Here is a 16,390-nt window from a genome sequence, read left to right as displayed (position 1 = left end):
TGGAACCAGAAACAAAATGGCAGTCCCTGGAGTGGTGCCACACCACTTCTCCTCCAAAGAAAATGTTTAAAGCTGCACTTCTCAGCTGGTAAAGTGAGGATGGTGGTCTTCTGGGATTCTGAAAAGGTTATTCTGTTTGATGTTCTCCCTCATGATACAACTATCAATTCTGAAGTGTAATGCGCTACCCTCGGGAAATTGGAGAAACAACTTCAGCATGTTCATTGCAACAAAAATGCAAATGAACTTCTTCTCCATGACAACGCAAGGCCTCTCATAAATCTGTGCACTTGAGAGGAGCACACAAAATGTTCATAGCACTGTTCTAACTTATTCATGCTACAGCCCACATCTCACACTTTCCGATGTCTATCTTTTTGGCACAATGAAGAATGCACTCTGCGGCAAGTGGTACATGATGATGTGGAAGTTATTGATGCAGCAGGGCACTGGCTCCGATGTCAACCAGTACAGTGGAACCGTGGAGGCATGTAGCTCAAGGGAGTGATTTGGGACACTTTGTGGCGAGTTATATAAGAAGGCAGACCTGCCTTGAGTACAATGTGTGATTTGATTGTATAGGTGTCTGTTTCTGGGTGGTGAACAGCCACTACAATACTTAACTTTTGAAGGAACTTTATATTTTGGGAGGTGAGAATGCTCCAGAGTAGGTATCTAACTTTATCTGCTTGATTTACAGAACTATGAAGAGATAGAGTATGAGTTATTATTCTTCGTATCTTGTGTGTTAATTTGTGAATCATCATTTTGAACTCTGAACACCTATGAGTTGGAGAATCTTTTGTGTATTGGGATCACGAAATGGACTTAATTATCATGGGTCTTTGATGACTAATTAGTTCGGAGATTTTGCTAACATTCCCTAATGCATTTGGTAAGGGTAGTTTGTGTATGTATTTTATTTGAATATTGTAGGACCACTTCTCATCAACTTGAGATGTCCTTTCTTGAATCAACATTATTCAACACAATTTTCCGTCATCTACATCAATAACAGACATTAGAAATGAAATCTTGGTTTTCAATTATATTTTGTATTTCTGTGTATTTTATTAACTCATAATTCTAGCCAATGCGTAGACTGTTTGACGGCAGGATCACCACTACAGGTTATTATTTGCAGCCAGTCAGCTGCAGGGTATGAAAGCAGACGTGTGCGGCTCAACCCTATGACTACATTGAGCTATTCTTTTTAAACAGAGTCATGTTTAGCCCAAGTACCTAAAGTACAATTAACAACAAGTAAAGATGCAACTGGTATGATCACATGTGATGCTGTTAGGAAGAGCAACTACACTCAGCAGTAACCATTAGCTACAGTCACAACTATGACAACTATGACAGAGCCCACTGAAAGATCATGGGATTCATTCCGGGGACAAAAGTTATAGGGAACTGCAAAGTAATTAACAGAAATAATCAGAACATTTCTACCCATGTACATTTCATAAAATCTTAATATGAAAACTGTGACATTTCAACACACTAGAAGTTTCACAAATATTTTCATTATTTGTACAGCTAAAATCCACAAACAGTATCTGAAAGCATACAAATGTTGATTGTAAACTCAACTGTAATACAAAATGTAACTTTATAACTGTTGGAACTTCTATAAGCAGTAATGCTGGTAGCTGAACGCAGGTAGCATTTCGTCAATAATGCAGGAGTTGGTATTGAACTAGTACTGCCTCAGTTTTAGCGCCAGTCTTATGTCAGTTTTTGGGCACTAAACTCATGTCAGTTTTATCTGTGTCATGATACAATAAATATATTTTAAAAGTATTTTGTTTGTTTTGACTAAGTCATTTTTGACTTGAATTTTTTGGTTGACTGATTACAAATTGCCAGACATTACACAGAACTGGACCCAGGCGATATTTTAAGTGGAGGAATTGCGTTCAATCTGAGTTACCCATCTTAATTATATCTTCGGGAGGCGGCAAGTTAAGTAACAAATACAGGAATGTTGTCATTACTTCATCAAAATCTGGGAAACCTACAACAACTCATAAAAGAACATTTTGACTAATGTGATGATGCCTTGCATGCAGGAGAACAAATTTCTTCTAATTAGTGGGGAGGACAAACAAATGCACCATTATACATAGTGGTTTTTCAAGATGAAAAATGATTGCCATCATGCAGTATAAATGGAAAACTGTGAATCTTCACAACTTCAAAATTAAACTAAAAGTACATTAGTCACTATTCTTCTAAACTGAGGAATGTTCTTCATAATTCTATAGATGCAAAAAATTTCAAAACAGAAACAGGCATAGTGATGACTTTTACACCATCCTCTGAACCAAATTCTAGCAAAAGTCAACTACTGCTAAGTATCTAAGTGCCACAGATCACAAGGTTTTAGCAAAACCCAATATAGGCATGCTGAAAGTAAAAGTGAACAAATGCAATAAAATTACTCTCATGTGTCTTATCTCAGTTTCCATAGTAAGTAGTTGGCAATAATGAAGTAGATAGGTGTGCCAGGATGCTGTATGCCATATTACTCATTATTGTAACAATATTTATTGGAGGAATAGTGTTGCAACCAGACTTAATTGTCATCAGGACACCAACAGATTACTTCTAAGCAAATATTCACTTGATGCTCTCTTGTTAGTCTACAAGCAACTATTGCAAGCTAAAGCTGAATGAATGATGATTCTTGTGACACTGAAAATGGCATACAGGGCTAAGAATGTTCCAGTGGAAGTGGAATCCTGATTCAAGAAGTGCTCACATCAAGCTGAAACACAAAGTAAAAAGTGTTCAAATGAACCTATTACCAAATGCACTCACTGACTTGAGGTTTCATCTTCAAAACCTACACGAATGAAAGAATGCATGCCTGCTGAACTCTGCTATGATGATATTACCCTGTTTCATCATCATGTGGCATCACTAACTACAATACATCAAGATAAAACAATGGAATATTCACGATGGAATATAATAATATTATGAAAACAATAGTTGCTACTCATATGTGATGGACATGCTGAGTTGCAGGTAGGCTCAACAAAAAGACTGTAGAAACTGAGCTTTCGGCTAACAAGGCCTTTGTTGGGAAAAGGTGCGTGCGCATGCACGCACACACACGCGCGCACTCACACTCACACACACACACACACACACACACACACACACACACACACACACACACACACACACAACATGCAAATGCAACTCTCACAAACATCATGCGAGTGCGAGTTACGTTTGTGTGCACATGTTCTCTCTTTCCAACGTAGTTCTTGTTTGCCAAAAGCTCACTTTCTGACACTTTTTGTTAAGCCTATCTGCAACTCGGCATCTCAACTATATTGTGAGTGGCAACTATCCCTTTCATAAGACATCAAGACATGTCCCTGTTAAATTTTTTGAATATTTTTTCATCTCAGCACAGTGTAGTGAACACCAAGAATGCAAAGAAGGAAAGAAATAGTGAAATGAAATATACCAATGGAAAAAGGAATGATGAAGTGTGCTTGTTTGTGCTGCCACTTTCTATGGTGTTTCTCGCATGACAATAGATAAGTTATTGTATCTAGAAAGCACGTTCCACGAAGAAGGAAGCTTCTAAATCTACATCTACAAGGATACTCTGCAAATCACATTTAAATGCCTGGCAGAGGGTTCATCGAATCACCTTCACAATTATCTAGTATTCCAATCTCATATAGTGCACGGAAAGAATGAACGCCTATACTTTTTGTACAAGCTCCGATTTCCCTTATTTTTTCGTGGTGATCATTCCTCCCTATGCAGGTTAGTGTCAACAAAATATTTTCGCATTTGGAGGAGAAAGTTGGTGATCGGAATTTTGTGATAAGATTCCATCACAACGAAAAATGCCTTTCTTCTAATGATTTCCAGCCCAAATCCTGTATCATTTCTGTGACACTCTCTCCCATATTTCGTGATAATACAAAACATGCTGCCTTTCTTTGAACTTTTTCAATGTACTCTGTCAGTCCTATCTGGTAAGGATCCCACACCGCGCAACAGTATTCTAAAAGTGGACGGACAAGATAGTGCAGGCAGTCTCCTTAGTAGGTCTGTTACATTTTCTAAGTGTCCTGCCAATAAAACACAGTCTTTGGTTAGCCTTCCCCACAACATTTTCTATGTGTTCCTTCCAGTTTAAGTTGTTTGTAACTGCAATACCTAGATATTTAGTTGAATTTAGGGCTTTTAGATTAGACTGATTTATCGTGTAACCGAAGTTTAATGAGTTCCTTTTAGCACTCATGTGAATGACCTCACACTTTTCGTTATTTAGGGTCAACTGCCACTTTTTGCACCATTCAGATATTTTTTCTAAATCCTTTGCAGTTTGTTTTGATTTGTGATCACTTAATTAGTCGATAAGCAACAGTGTCATCTGCAAACAACCAAAGGCGGCTGCTCAGATTGTCTCCCAAATTGTTTATATAGATAAAGAACAGCAAAGGGCGTATAACACTACCCTGGGGAACGCCAGAAATCACTTCGGTTTTACTCGATGACTTTCCATCAATTACTACGAACTGTGACCTCTCTGACAGGAAATCACAAATCCAGTCACATAACTGAGACAATATTCCATAAGCACACAATTTCACTACAAGCCACTTATGTGGTACCGTGTCAAAAGCTTTCTGGAAATCCAGAAATACGGAATCGATCTGAAATCCCTTGTCATTAGCACTCAACACTTCATGTGAATGGAGAGCTAGTTGTGTTTCACAGGAACAATGTTTTCTAAACCCATGCTGACTGTGTGTCAATCGACTGTTTTCTTCGAGGTAATTCATAATGTTTGAATACAATATATGTTCTAAAATCCTGCTGCATATCGACATTAACGATATGGGTCTGTAATTTAGTGGATTAATCCTACTACCTTTCTTGAATATTGGTGTGACCTGTGTAACTTTCCAGTCTTTGGGTATGGATCTTTCATCGAGCAAACGGTTGTACATCATTGTTTAGTATGGAGCTAATGCATCAGCATACTCTGAAAGGAACCTAATTGGTATACAGTCTGGACCAGAAGGCTTGCTTTTATTAAGTGATTTAAGTTGCTTCACTACTCTGAGGATATGTACTTCTACGTTACTCACGTTGACAGCTGTTCTTAATTCGAATTCTGGAATATTTACTTAGTCTTCTTTTGTGAAGGCATTTTGGAAGGCTGTGTTTAGTAACTCTGCTTTGGCAGCACTGTCTTCGATAGTATCTCCATTGCCATCACGCAGAGAAGGCTTCATTGTTTCTTGCCACTAACATAGTTCACATATGACCAGAATCTCTTTGAATTTTTTGCCAGGTTTTGAGACAAAGTTTCGTTGTGGAAACTGTTGTAGGCATCTCGCATTGAAGTCTGTGCTAAATTTTGAGCTTCTGTAAAAGATCGCCAATCTGGGGCGTTTTGCGTCTGTTTAAATTTGAAATGTTTGTTTCATTGTTTCTGCAACAGTGTTCTAACATGTTTTGTGTACCAAGGAGGATCAGCTCCATCGTTTGTTAATTTATTTGGTATAAATCTCTCAATTGCTGCCGATACTATTTCTTTGAATCCGAGCCACACCTGGCCTACTCCTATGTTATTAATTTGGAATGAGGGGAGATTGTCTCTCACGAAGGCGTCAAGTGAATTTTTATCTGCCTTTTTGAATAGGTATATTTTTCGCTTATTTTTCGAGGATTTGGGGATTACAATATACAATCTCGCTTCGACGTTATTAAATCAGGATTATTTTTTGCTACGAGGTCAAGTGTGTTTTCACAACCATTTACTATTCGCGTGGGCTCATGAACTAACTGCTCGAAATAATTTTCAGAGAATGCATTTAGCACAATTATGGATGATATTTATGCGTACCTCCAGAATTAAACATGTATTTTTGCCAACATATCGAGGGTAAATTAAAGTCACCACCAACTATTATTGCACGAGTCGAGTACATGTTTGAAATCAAACTCAAGTTTTCTTTGAACCTTTCAGCAACTGTATCATCTGAACTGGGAGGTCGGTAAAAGGATCCAATTATTATTTTATTCCGGTTGCCAACAATGATCTCTGCCCATACTAACTCACAGGAAGTATCTACTTCAATTTCGCGACAAGTTAAACTACTTCTGACAGCAACAAACACGCCACTGCCAACCGTGTTTAGCCTATCCTTTCAGAACATTGTTAGGTTCTTCGCAAAAATTTCAGCTGAGCTTACATCCAGCTTTAGCCAGCTTTCAGTGCCTATAATGATTTGAGCATCAGTGCTTTCTATCAGCGCTTGGAGCACTTTCCCGCCACAGCTACGACAATTTACAGCTGTTATACCAATGATTCCTGTATCTACATTCTTCTTGTGTTCAGCCTGCACCCTTTGTGGCTGAAGCCCTGCTTGTGTTTCCCTGAGACCCTCTAACCTAAAAAACCGCCCAGTCCACGCCACACAGCCCCTGTTACCCATGTAGCCGCCTCCTGCGTATAGTGGACACCTGACGTCTTCAGCAGAATCCGAAACCCAACCACCCTTCGGCACAGGTCGAGGAATCTGCAGCCTACACGGTCGCAGAACTGTCTGAGCCTCTGCTTGCTGAACGAAAGGAGTGGAGGCCTCACAACAGGAAAGGAGTAGAATGGCCTAATTACTGTCATTAAGGATGATATAAATAAATATAAATTCAGAGAGAGCTACCATGGCAGAGGGAAGTTTATGAGAGATTGTTTGCTTTCATATCTCACAGTCAATAAAATTGTTCAAGAAATCCTGAGATGAAAGAAAAAGTTTAGGACTGAAACAATGCTCCTCAGCAAAATACAAGCAAATATTCTACAAACATTTCAATTTATCACTCAAGATTCTTCATGACACCTGCTCTACTTGTAAGGTTAGTTTAATGGAAATAAAAGCATAAAACTGTTTAGAGAAGAAGAATGAACTAGACACAGATTACATATAATTCGTGGGAAGGGCAATATTCCAATTGTCATTAAAAATTTGCTTTGACATGCAGCAAAACCAACCTATTCCTATCATCACTCAGTGAGAGTTTCTGTCCTAAACAAGTGTGGTTACACAATCTGTGAATCATGATCCACACTAATGTGTGAAAGCCGGCCGGGGTGACAGAGCAGTTCTAGGCGCTACAGTCTGGAACCGCGCGACCACTATGGTCGCAGGTTCGAATCCTGCCTTGGGCATGGATGTGTGTGATGTCCTTAGGTTAGTTAGGTTTAAGTAGTTCTAAGTTATAGGGGACTGATGACCTCAGAAGTTAAGTCTCAAAGTGCTCAGAGCCATTTGAACCATTTTATTTTTTAAGAAGCAAAAGAAGGAAAGCATCATTTTCTACATCTCGTTGGAAACAATATACAAGAGACCGCAATCAAGTTGCTTTGGCTTTGCTGGACTTCATTTCTGACTTAGATAAGAAACACCAAATGGTTGCACCAATACTATACATCTATCCCCAGTTTCTTGCTGCAGCCAACATAAATTCAGTGGTATAATGAAAATGCTTACAGCACTCTTGGAAAAGAGCACAAAATGCAATAATACACTTCACTTCCTTCCTGTTTGTGATCATAGTTACATGCCTCCAGACTGAGTGATTGGCTGAAGTCTTATAGAAAAAAAAAAGGATTTTGTCTCAGAACTAATATTGTCAAATTTCAGAAGACCATTGTACTCACAAAGTTCTAAAACATAGATTGGTTAGTTAAAATACAAAGGACAGTGTGCAGAAAGTACTAAAATGTCAAGATACTACCCAAAATGAACAGCTAGTATGTCATCTTATACATGAAAGTAAAGAAATATGTTACTTTGTTACAGCGCCAGTAAATAATACATACTTTGAGGATCTAGTGCAAATTGATGTCCTGAGAAGAAAGAAATCATGCCATTCAATGGTACTAATGTCACTGTTTTACCAATACAAAAAAAAACTTAACAAAGAACAGAAGAAATAATATTCGTCTGTATATGTGTGGATGGATATGTGTGTGTGTGCGAGTGTATACCCGTCCTTTTTTCCCCCTAAGGTAAGTCTTTCCGCTCCCGGGATTGGAATGACTCCTTACCCTCTCCCTTAAAACCCATATCCTTTTGTCTTTCCTTCTCCTTCCCTCTTTCCTGACGAGGCAACCATTGGTTGCGAAAGCTAGAATTTTGTGTGTATGTTTGTGTTTGTTTGTGTGTCTATCGAGCTGCCAGCGCTTTTGTTTGGTAAGTTTCATCATCTTTCTTTTTAGACATATATATATATATATAAAAACACAGATTATGTGACTTACCGAACGAAAGTGCTGGCAGGTCGATAGACACACAAACAAAAACAAACATACACATGAAATTCAAGCTTTCGCAACAAACTGTTGCCTCATCAGGAAAGAGGGAAGGAGAGGGAAAGACGAAAGGATGTGGGTTTTAAGGGAGAGGGTAAGGAGTCATTCCAATCCCGGGAGCGGAAAGACTTATCTTATGGGGAAAAAAGGGGTATACACTCGCGCGCGCGCGCGCGCCCACACACACACACACACACACACACACACACACACACACACACACACACAGATATATCCATCCGCACATACACAGACACAAGCAGACATTTGTAAAGGCAAAGAGTTTGGGCAGAGATGTTAGTCAAGGCGGCAGTAAAGAGGCAAAGATGTTGTTGAAAGACAGGTGAGGTATGAGCGGCGGCAAATTGAAATTAGCGGAGATTGAGGCCTGGCGAGTAACGAGAAGAAAGGATATATTGAAGGGCAAGTTCCCATCTCCGGAGTTCTGACAGGTTGGTGTTAGTGGGAAGTATCCAGATAACCCGGACGGTGTAACACTGTGCCAAGATGTGCTGGGCGTGCACCAAGGCATGTTTAGCCACACGGTGATCCTCATTACCAACAAACACTGTCTGCCTGTGTCCATTCATCCAAATGGACAGTTTGTTGCTGGTCATTCCCACATAGAAAGCTTCACAGTGTAGGCAGGTCAGTTGGTAAATCACGTGGGTGCTTTCACACGTGGCTCTGCCTTTGATCGTGTACGCCTTCCGGGTTACAAGACTGGAGTAGGTGGTGGTGGGAGGGTGCATGGGACATGTTTTACACCGGGGGCGGTTACAAGGGTAGGAGCCAGAGGGTAGGGAAGGTGGTTTGGGGATTTCATAGGGATGAACTAAGAGGTTACGAAGGTTAGGTGGACGGCGGAAAGACACTCGTGGTGGAGTGGGGAGGATTTCATGAAGGATGGATCTCATTTCAGGGCAGGATTTGAGGAAGTCGTATCCCTGCTGGAGAACCACATTCAGAGTTTGATCCAGTCCCGGAAAGTATCCTGTCACAAGTGGGGCACTTTTGGGGTTCTTCTGTGGGAGGTTCTGGGTTTGAGGAGATGAGGAAGTGGCTCTGGTTATTTGCTTCTGTACCAGGTCGGGAGGGTAGTTGCGTGATGCGAAAGCTGTTTTCAAGTTGTTGGTGTAATGGTTCAGGGATTCCGGACTGGAGCAGATTCGTTTGCCACGAAGACCTAGGATGTAGGGAAGGGACCGTTTGATGTGGAATGGGTGGCAGCTGTCATAATGGAGGTACTGTTGCTTGTTGGTGGGTTTGATGTGGACGGACGTGTGAAGCTGGCCATTGGACAGGTGGAGGTCAACGTCAAGGAAAGTGGCATGGGATTTGGAGTAGGACCAGGTGAATCTGATGGAACCAAAGGAGTTGAGGTTGGAGAGGAAATTCTGGAGTTCTTCTTCACTGTGAGTCCAGATCATGAAGATGTCATCAATAAATCTGTACCAAACTTTCGGTTTGCAGGCCTGGGTAACCAAGAAGGCTTCCTCTAAGCGACCCATGAATAGGTTGGCGTACGAGGGGGCCATCCTGGTGCCCATGGCTGTTCCCTTTAATTGTTGGTATGTTTGGCCTTCGAAAGTGAAGAAGTTGTGGGTCAGGATGAAGCTGGCTAAGGTAATGAGGAAAGAGGTTTTTGGTAGGGTGGCAGGTGATCAGCGTGAAAGGAAGTGCTCCATCACAGCGAGGCCCTGGACGTGTGGAATATTTGTGTATAAGGAAGTGGCATCAATGGTTACAAGGATGGTTTCCAGGGGTAACCGACTGGGTAAGGATTCCAGGCGTTCGAGAAAGTGGTTGGTGTCTTTGATGAAGGATGGGAGACTGCATGTAATGGGTTGAAGGTGTTGATCTACGTAGGCAGAGATACGTTCTGTGGGGGCTTGGTAGCCAGCTACAATGGGACGGCCAGGATGATTGGGTTTGTGAATTTTAGGAAGAAGGTAGAAGGTAGAGGTGCGGGGTGTTGGTGGGGTCAGGAGGTTGATGGCATCAGGTGAAAGGTTTTGTAGGGGGCCTAAGGTTCTGAGGATTCCTTGAAGCTCCGCCTGGACATCAGGAATGGGATTACCTTGGCAAACTTTGTATGTAGTGTTGTCTGAAAGCTGACACAGTCCCTCAGCCACATACTCCCAACGATCAAGTACCACGGTTGTGGAACCCTTGTTCGCAGGAAGAATGACGATGGATCGGTCAGCCTTCAGATCACGGATAGCCTGGGCTTCAGCAGTGGTGATGTTGGGAGTAGGATTAAGGTTTTTTAAGAAGGATTGAGAGGCAAGGTTGAAAGTCAGAAATTCCTGGAAAGTTTGGAGAGGGTGATTTTGAGGAAGAGGAGGTGGGTCCCGCTGTGACGGAGGACAGAACTGTTCCAGGCAGGGTTCAATTTGGATAGTGTCTTGGGGAGTTGGACCATTAGGAGTAGGATTAGGATCATCTTTCTTCATGGCAAAGTGATATTTCCAGCAGAGAGTACGGGTGTAGAACAGTAACTCTTTGACAAGAGCTGTTTGGTTGAATCTGGGAGTGAGGCCTTTGAATAGGACCGCTTCAATTTTGTGTGTGTATCTGTGTTTGTTTGTGTGTCTATCGACCTTCCAGCACTTTCGTTTGGTAAGTCACATCATCTTTGTTTTTAGATATATTTTTCCCAAGTGGAATGTTTGCCTCTGTTATATATATATATATATATATTTTGATAAAGATCTAAGCTAAACAATTCTTTTAAAATAGTTACCATTGTTATTATTATATTATGCCACTGTATTGCTATTGTTATTGTTTGTATTCTCAATACACTTTAAAACTATAAAACTATAAAACTATAAATTAAAAAATTGTAGTATACAATAATGTAACATTCATTGCATAAAAGTGCGGGCATATAATAAACACTAAAGAGCATTAAAAATAATTGTAAAATAAAGTTAAATGGAATTTGAAAAGGCAAGACAACAGACACCAGCTTTAATTATTACTGTTATATTGTTACAGAAATTAAATTTAAATGTATTTCACTATGATGTATTATTTATGGCAGTGAGATCTATTAATCATATAAAAATTCAAATGTGGAAACATCTACCTTGATGAAAACAGAAAAACTAATTTTATAAAGAATTTGATCTGTAGCACTTATCAAGTTTTGAAACAACACTTCTCAATAATCAGAATACTTTGATTCTGGATTTTCAGATCACTCTTAGCACTGCAGGAAACAATGCACCGAGTACACTGCTATTCGCATGAAGTACATCATAGTACTTATTATTTAACTTTCATCAGTATACTCCCATCACTGGAACATATGTAGTAATATGTGAACTAAAGCTGAACAGTGGAATGAGAAAAGCAGCTGTTTCTTGCAAGTAGTAACTTTTCTGCCAAAAAAATGTAATATGTGGGTTAGAGAACTTGTATGATGGCAGGAAAAATAGAGTTTCTGGTCAAGGGAGTAAATGATTATAACAAATTCAAAGAGGTATGCACCAGTAAAGGGTTATAAAATGCAGACTACCAATTAAAATAAACAGTTTATGAAAAAGTACATTTGTTAATATGTAATAAATTTATGTAGTAGGAAGTAAAAATGCATTTTCCTGAAATGTATCTCATGCAGTATTGAAATACGGGCAATAAACAGTACAGCCATGAGGAGAACAGAAGTTTTTGAAATGCTGGTGTTGCACAAAAGTGATGAAGTATTGACGGTTGCATTGAGTAACTAATGGCGAGGTACTGAGCTGAACTGAAGAGAAAAGAAATGTATGGAAAACTTGCCAAATTTAAGACTGACATTGATAGGACACATGCTGAGGCATTAAGGAATAGTTAATTTGCTAGTGAAGGGCAAGTGTGGGGATAAGAAATTGTAGAGAAAGGCCAAATATTCTTCATCATATTATTTTTTCTCAGAGATGCACTCACTACATTGTCTCACCAATTAAACAACTAATTTAACTTCTGATGTACCTGATGGTAAGAAAAAATTGTGTCAGCCTTCCTTATACAAGGCATAAGGTCTTCTAGTGCTAAAAATATGAACACAGCTATAAAATATTCAACTTACTTTGCAGGATTTAGTTTGTAAGCACCCCTGTTTGGAACAATACCATATTTATTTGTATTTTCTGGTTTCTGCGGAACACAGATAGGTGGAGAGATACCAACATAGCAGCCCATTGCAACAAGAAACATGGAAAACAGTTCCGGAAACTTTTTAACTGTAATTGAATTCATGCTGGCTATACTGAACATATTGCTCATTGCACTTATTGCCTGCAAAAAAAAAAGAAACAAACAACTTAGAACAACAACATAAAAACTGCAAGAAAAACATTAACAATGTACCTGCCCTTCCACATCACTTTAACATATTAGAGCACTATATAAACATTCTTTCGTATACCAAAGCTCTTACAATTGTGGGAGGACTTATTTCAAACCATGCAAATGTACCAGTCTACAAGCACATATTGCAGCAATCTCACAATTTGCATACAAACAGTGGAAAAATAACAGGCAAACAATAGCAGTATTTTGCCATCAATCAGATGATCAACAAAAACTGATTGCAGGAACATTTGAAAACCCTAATACAACTAAATGACTGCACACAATCTAGCCAAAATGTAAACTGTCAATACTGTTGTAGGTGTTATTTACTTATGCAAATTACTCACAGTATAGGACTCCAATGTTGACACCTGCCTCAAACTGGCTTTGCCGTTCCATCACTTGCAGCTCTGTTATTACCAAGAAATTTGATTTTTGCATTGCCATAGCAGAGAAACAAATTTTCCTTTCTTGTTGCATCTATAGATCATTTATTTATATCTTAGAAATATCTTTAGTTACATGACCTATATATTCAGTGTGTGTTTACAGCAACTGAGTGTATCAGCCATGCCACTTGCTCATTTCAGCAAATAGCACATATATGTAACTATTTGACCTCACGTAGGGTTAGTGTGTAAGACATTGTTGGTGTTTTGAATTCCACATGACTTGGGACTGATAGGTAAATAGTGATAAAATCAACCTGGAACTATAGCAAAACCATCCAACAATTGTATCTCACAAGGTATTGGTAAGAAGAAAAGATAACAGTTTAGCGAATAGTAGCAATGACAAGACACCCAGAAGCACATAAGTAAGACTGAAAACATGCTAGCTTGAGGGGGAGAAGGAGGCGAGCCGGAGCCACCGGGGGATGGGGCACGGGCGGTGATGGAGAGGGGCGAGGGGCGGAGACACAGAGAGAGAGAGAGAGAGAGAGAGAGAGAGAGAGAGAGAGAGAGAGAGAGAGAGAGAGGCGAGGGGCGGAGACGGAGACAGAGAGAGAGGCGAGGGGCGGAGACAGAGACAGAGAGAGAGGCGAGGGGCGGAGACAGAGAGAGATAGAGAGGCGAGGGGCGGAGACAGAGAGAGAGAGAGAGGCGAGGGGCGGAGACAGAGAGAGAGAGAGAGAGGCGAGGGGCGGAGATATAGAGAGGCGAGGATCACATTTTTTCTGGAAGTCCTGTTCTTTGAGGGTGTTTATCACCACCAGCGATGCTTTTTGAATCCTCTCTAGAGTGTCGATCTGACAGCCTTTCAACTTCAGTTCCAGTTTTGGGAATAGCGCAAAGTCACAAGGTGCCAAATCTGGCGAATACAGTGGGTGGGGTACAACCGCCATGTTGTTTTTTGCCAAAAAGGTTCTGGTGAGTGAGGACGTGTGACATGCCGCATTATCATGAAGCAGCAGCCAGTTTCCTTGACGCCAAAGTTTGGGCCATCGTCCCCACATGTTTTCACGAAGCCATCACAAAACATCCCAGTAGTACACGGAATTCACTGTTTGGTTGGGTGGGATGAATTCTTTGTGCACAATTCCCTTGGTACCAAAGAAAACGATGAACAAGCTCTTCACTTTACTCTTCACCGGTCTCACTTTTTTGGGTCTTTGACAGCCCGGGCTCTTCCACTGGGACAATTGTTGCTTTGTCTCTAGCTCATACCTGTAAATCCAGCTCTTGTCACTGGTGATAACCCATGACAAAAAGGTTGGATCATCAGATGTGGTCTGACGAACATCTGTGTTCTGTTCGTGGATCCATCGTAAAATTGCCACACACCAAACAGAGTATTACGGAAATCACTGTGGACATGCAACACTTCCTCCCGACTGAATGCCACTCCACACACTGACATATATGCAGCTATCGCCACATAGTGGTGCAAAGATCTACTAATCCTACTTTCCAGATGGCAGCACCAGTACCAAAAATTTTTGATTCCTCTTGTATAACCACGAAGGGAGACAGTAAATCTACGCCACTCCTGGATCTCAGCATGGGACTGTTAAGGTTGGTGGCAATAATATATGTTAAAAACATATGGTCTATGTGGATGAGGAAGTTGTATGGGATAGGATGATGTGGACAGATATAGATAGTGGCACAGGTAACAGTTATGGTTTGCAGGAAGAGAGTGAGAATTAGGTGTTCAGTCAAAGTCTTGTAGAGGGGCCTATGGCAGAACAGTGAGAGTCTTGTGGTGGCTAATAGTAACATTCAGGATGAAGCATCAATATGGTGTTGGGAGAGGGTGTGCATGAGGAGGGTTTTGTGGGCTGAAAAGAGGCAGATATTGTGGAATAGGATATTGTACTGCTGTTGCAAAATGATTAAGGGAGAAGAGGGAGTGGATGGGTAGCTGGATTGAGTTTAATGTAGGGCAGTAAGATAGGTGAAAACAGAGTGGACCTTGTTGCATGTATAGACAGTTTTTGTGTTGAGGTGGAAGACGGAGTGGACAGCAAGGAAACTCTGGTGTAGGCTCTGGGGCCTTTGGAAAGGATGGCTGTTTTGAAGAACTATGATCATAAAATGGATGAAATCTCCACCTGTGGGAGGTGGGTGGAGGGAGTTTAGGGGTTGAAGGTTGAAGGGATTGTTTGTAGATCTGATGGGAACTGTCAGCTCAGATTTGGCAGGTGGAGGTTAAGCCCTGCACTTGGAAGATAGGTCAGGTGGGGCAAGTTTCAAGTATCACATAATGGAGGATAGTTAAGCTTACGAGATTGCTTGAAGAAATGGACGAATTTACAGTGGCGACAGGTGGAAGGGTTTCTGCATTCGGTGGCTTGGTGACCATATGCATCAGGCATCTATGCAGTGGTAGGATTGAGGACAGAATTTGGATGGCTCAATGGAGTGTCATTGATGGTATACCAGGCCCACAGAGGAAAGGGTGGTCAATTGCAGATGAATGTTCAGTGAAGATGCGGACTTCGAAGTGTGGACCAATATTGTCCAAAATATGGAGTGCTATCTGAATTTTGAGGTCAGGGTGGGAGTTGAGCTCAACGTCCACCTCACCCAATGTGGCCTCAGAGTCAACATGTTTGACCATAGCAGTGGGGGTGAAGGGACAGCGACAAGGTTGTGGCTGCTTGGTCCAGGTGGTTGTGGGAAAGGGTGTGAGGTTTACATAAGGACCGGAAGTGACACAGGTGATCTTCTAGAGAAGCTTGATGCACAATTCTGGATCAGGTGATTTAATGAGGACAGTGTCTTTTCTTTTTGGTAATCTGAATGATAGGTAAGGAAGGGATGTATTTTCTGATTTCAAGAGGGATGGTTTTAGGTTTGAGGAAGTAGGAGTCAAGATGGGAGAGTAGGAAGGTATGAAGTTCTACAGTCATAGTCACTGATGGGATGGCCTGGCAGTCGAAGTCTGAGCTTCCATTTGTTTTGGTGTTTTTTGGGATAAGTGGAGGGATAGCATCTGTTCTGAGGCCTTTGGAAGCCTTCCTGGCAGGTGTAGGTAAGGAGGGAGTGGTAGGTGTAACTGGGGATAACAGATGAGGGGTTTGTTTGGAAGGTGGTATGGATGAAGATGGCACCACAATACAGAAACTTGATGCAGAAACATTTGGCTGTGTTGATGGAGACGGCGCAGGTGGAGCTATGTGTGGTGGTGGAAGAAATTCAGATGCTGGTCCTTATGCTGGATCTGAAGAGGGTACTA

The 16,390-nt window shown here is 41.0% G+C and overlaps 1 protein-coding gene across 3 annotated transcripts in view; it reads right to left on the bottom strand.

Annotated features, from left to right (window-relative positions):
- The window catches only part of LOC126457353 (maestro heat-like repeat-containing protein family member 1), a 247,734-nt gene that overhangs the window by 103,816 nt on the left and 127,528 nt on the right, over positions 1-16,390 (bottom strand). For all 3 annotated transcript variants that reach the window (XM_050093582.1, XM_050093583.1, XM_050093584.1), the window contains exon 22: positions 12,444-12,652. In XM_050093582.1, the coding sequence (XP_049949539.1) occupies positions 12,444-12,652 (209 nt within the window). The remainder of the gene's footprint in view (positions 1-12,443; positions 12,653-16,390) is intronic.

This window comes from Schistocerca serialis, chromosome 2, assembly GCF_023864345.2.
Source record: "Schistocerca serialis cubense isolate TAMUIC-IGC-003099 chromosome 2, iqSchSeri2.2, whole genome shotgun sequence".
NCBI lineage: Eukaryota > Metazoa > Arthropoda > Insecta > Orthoptera > Acrididae > Schistocerca > Schistocerca serialis.
The sequence above is the reverse complement of the archived record's forward strand: the minus strand, read 5'-3'. Positions and strand labels throughout refer to the sequence as shown.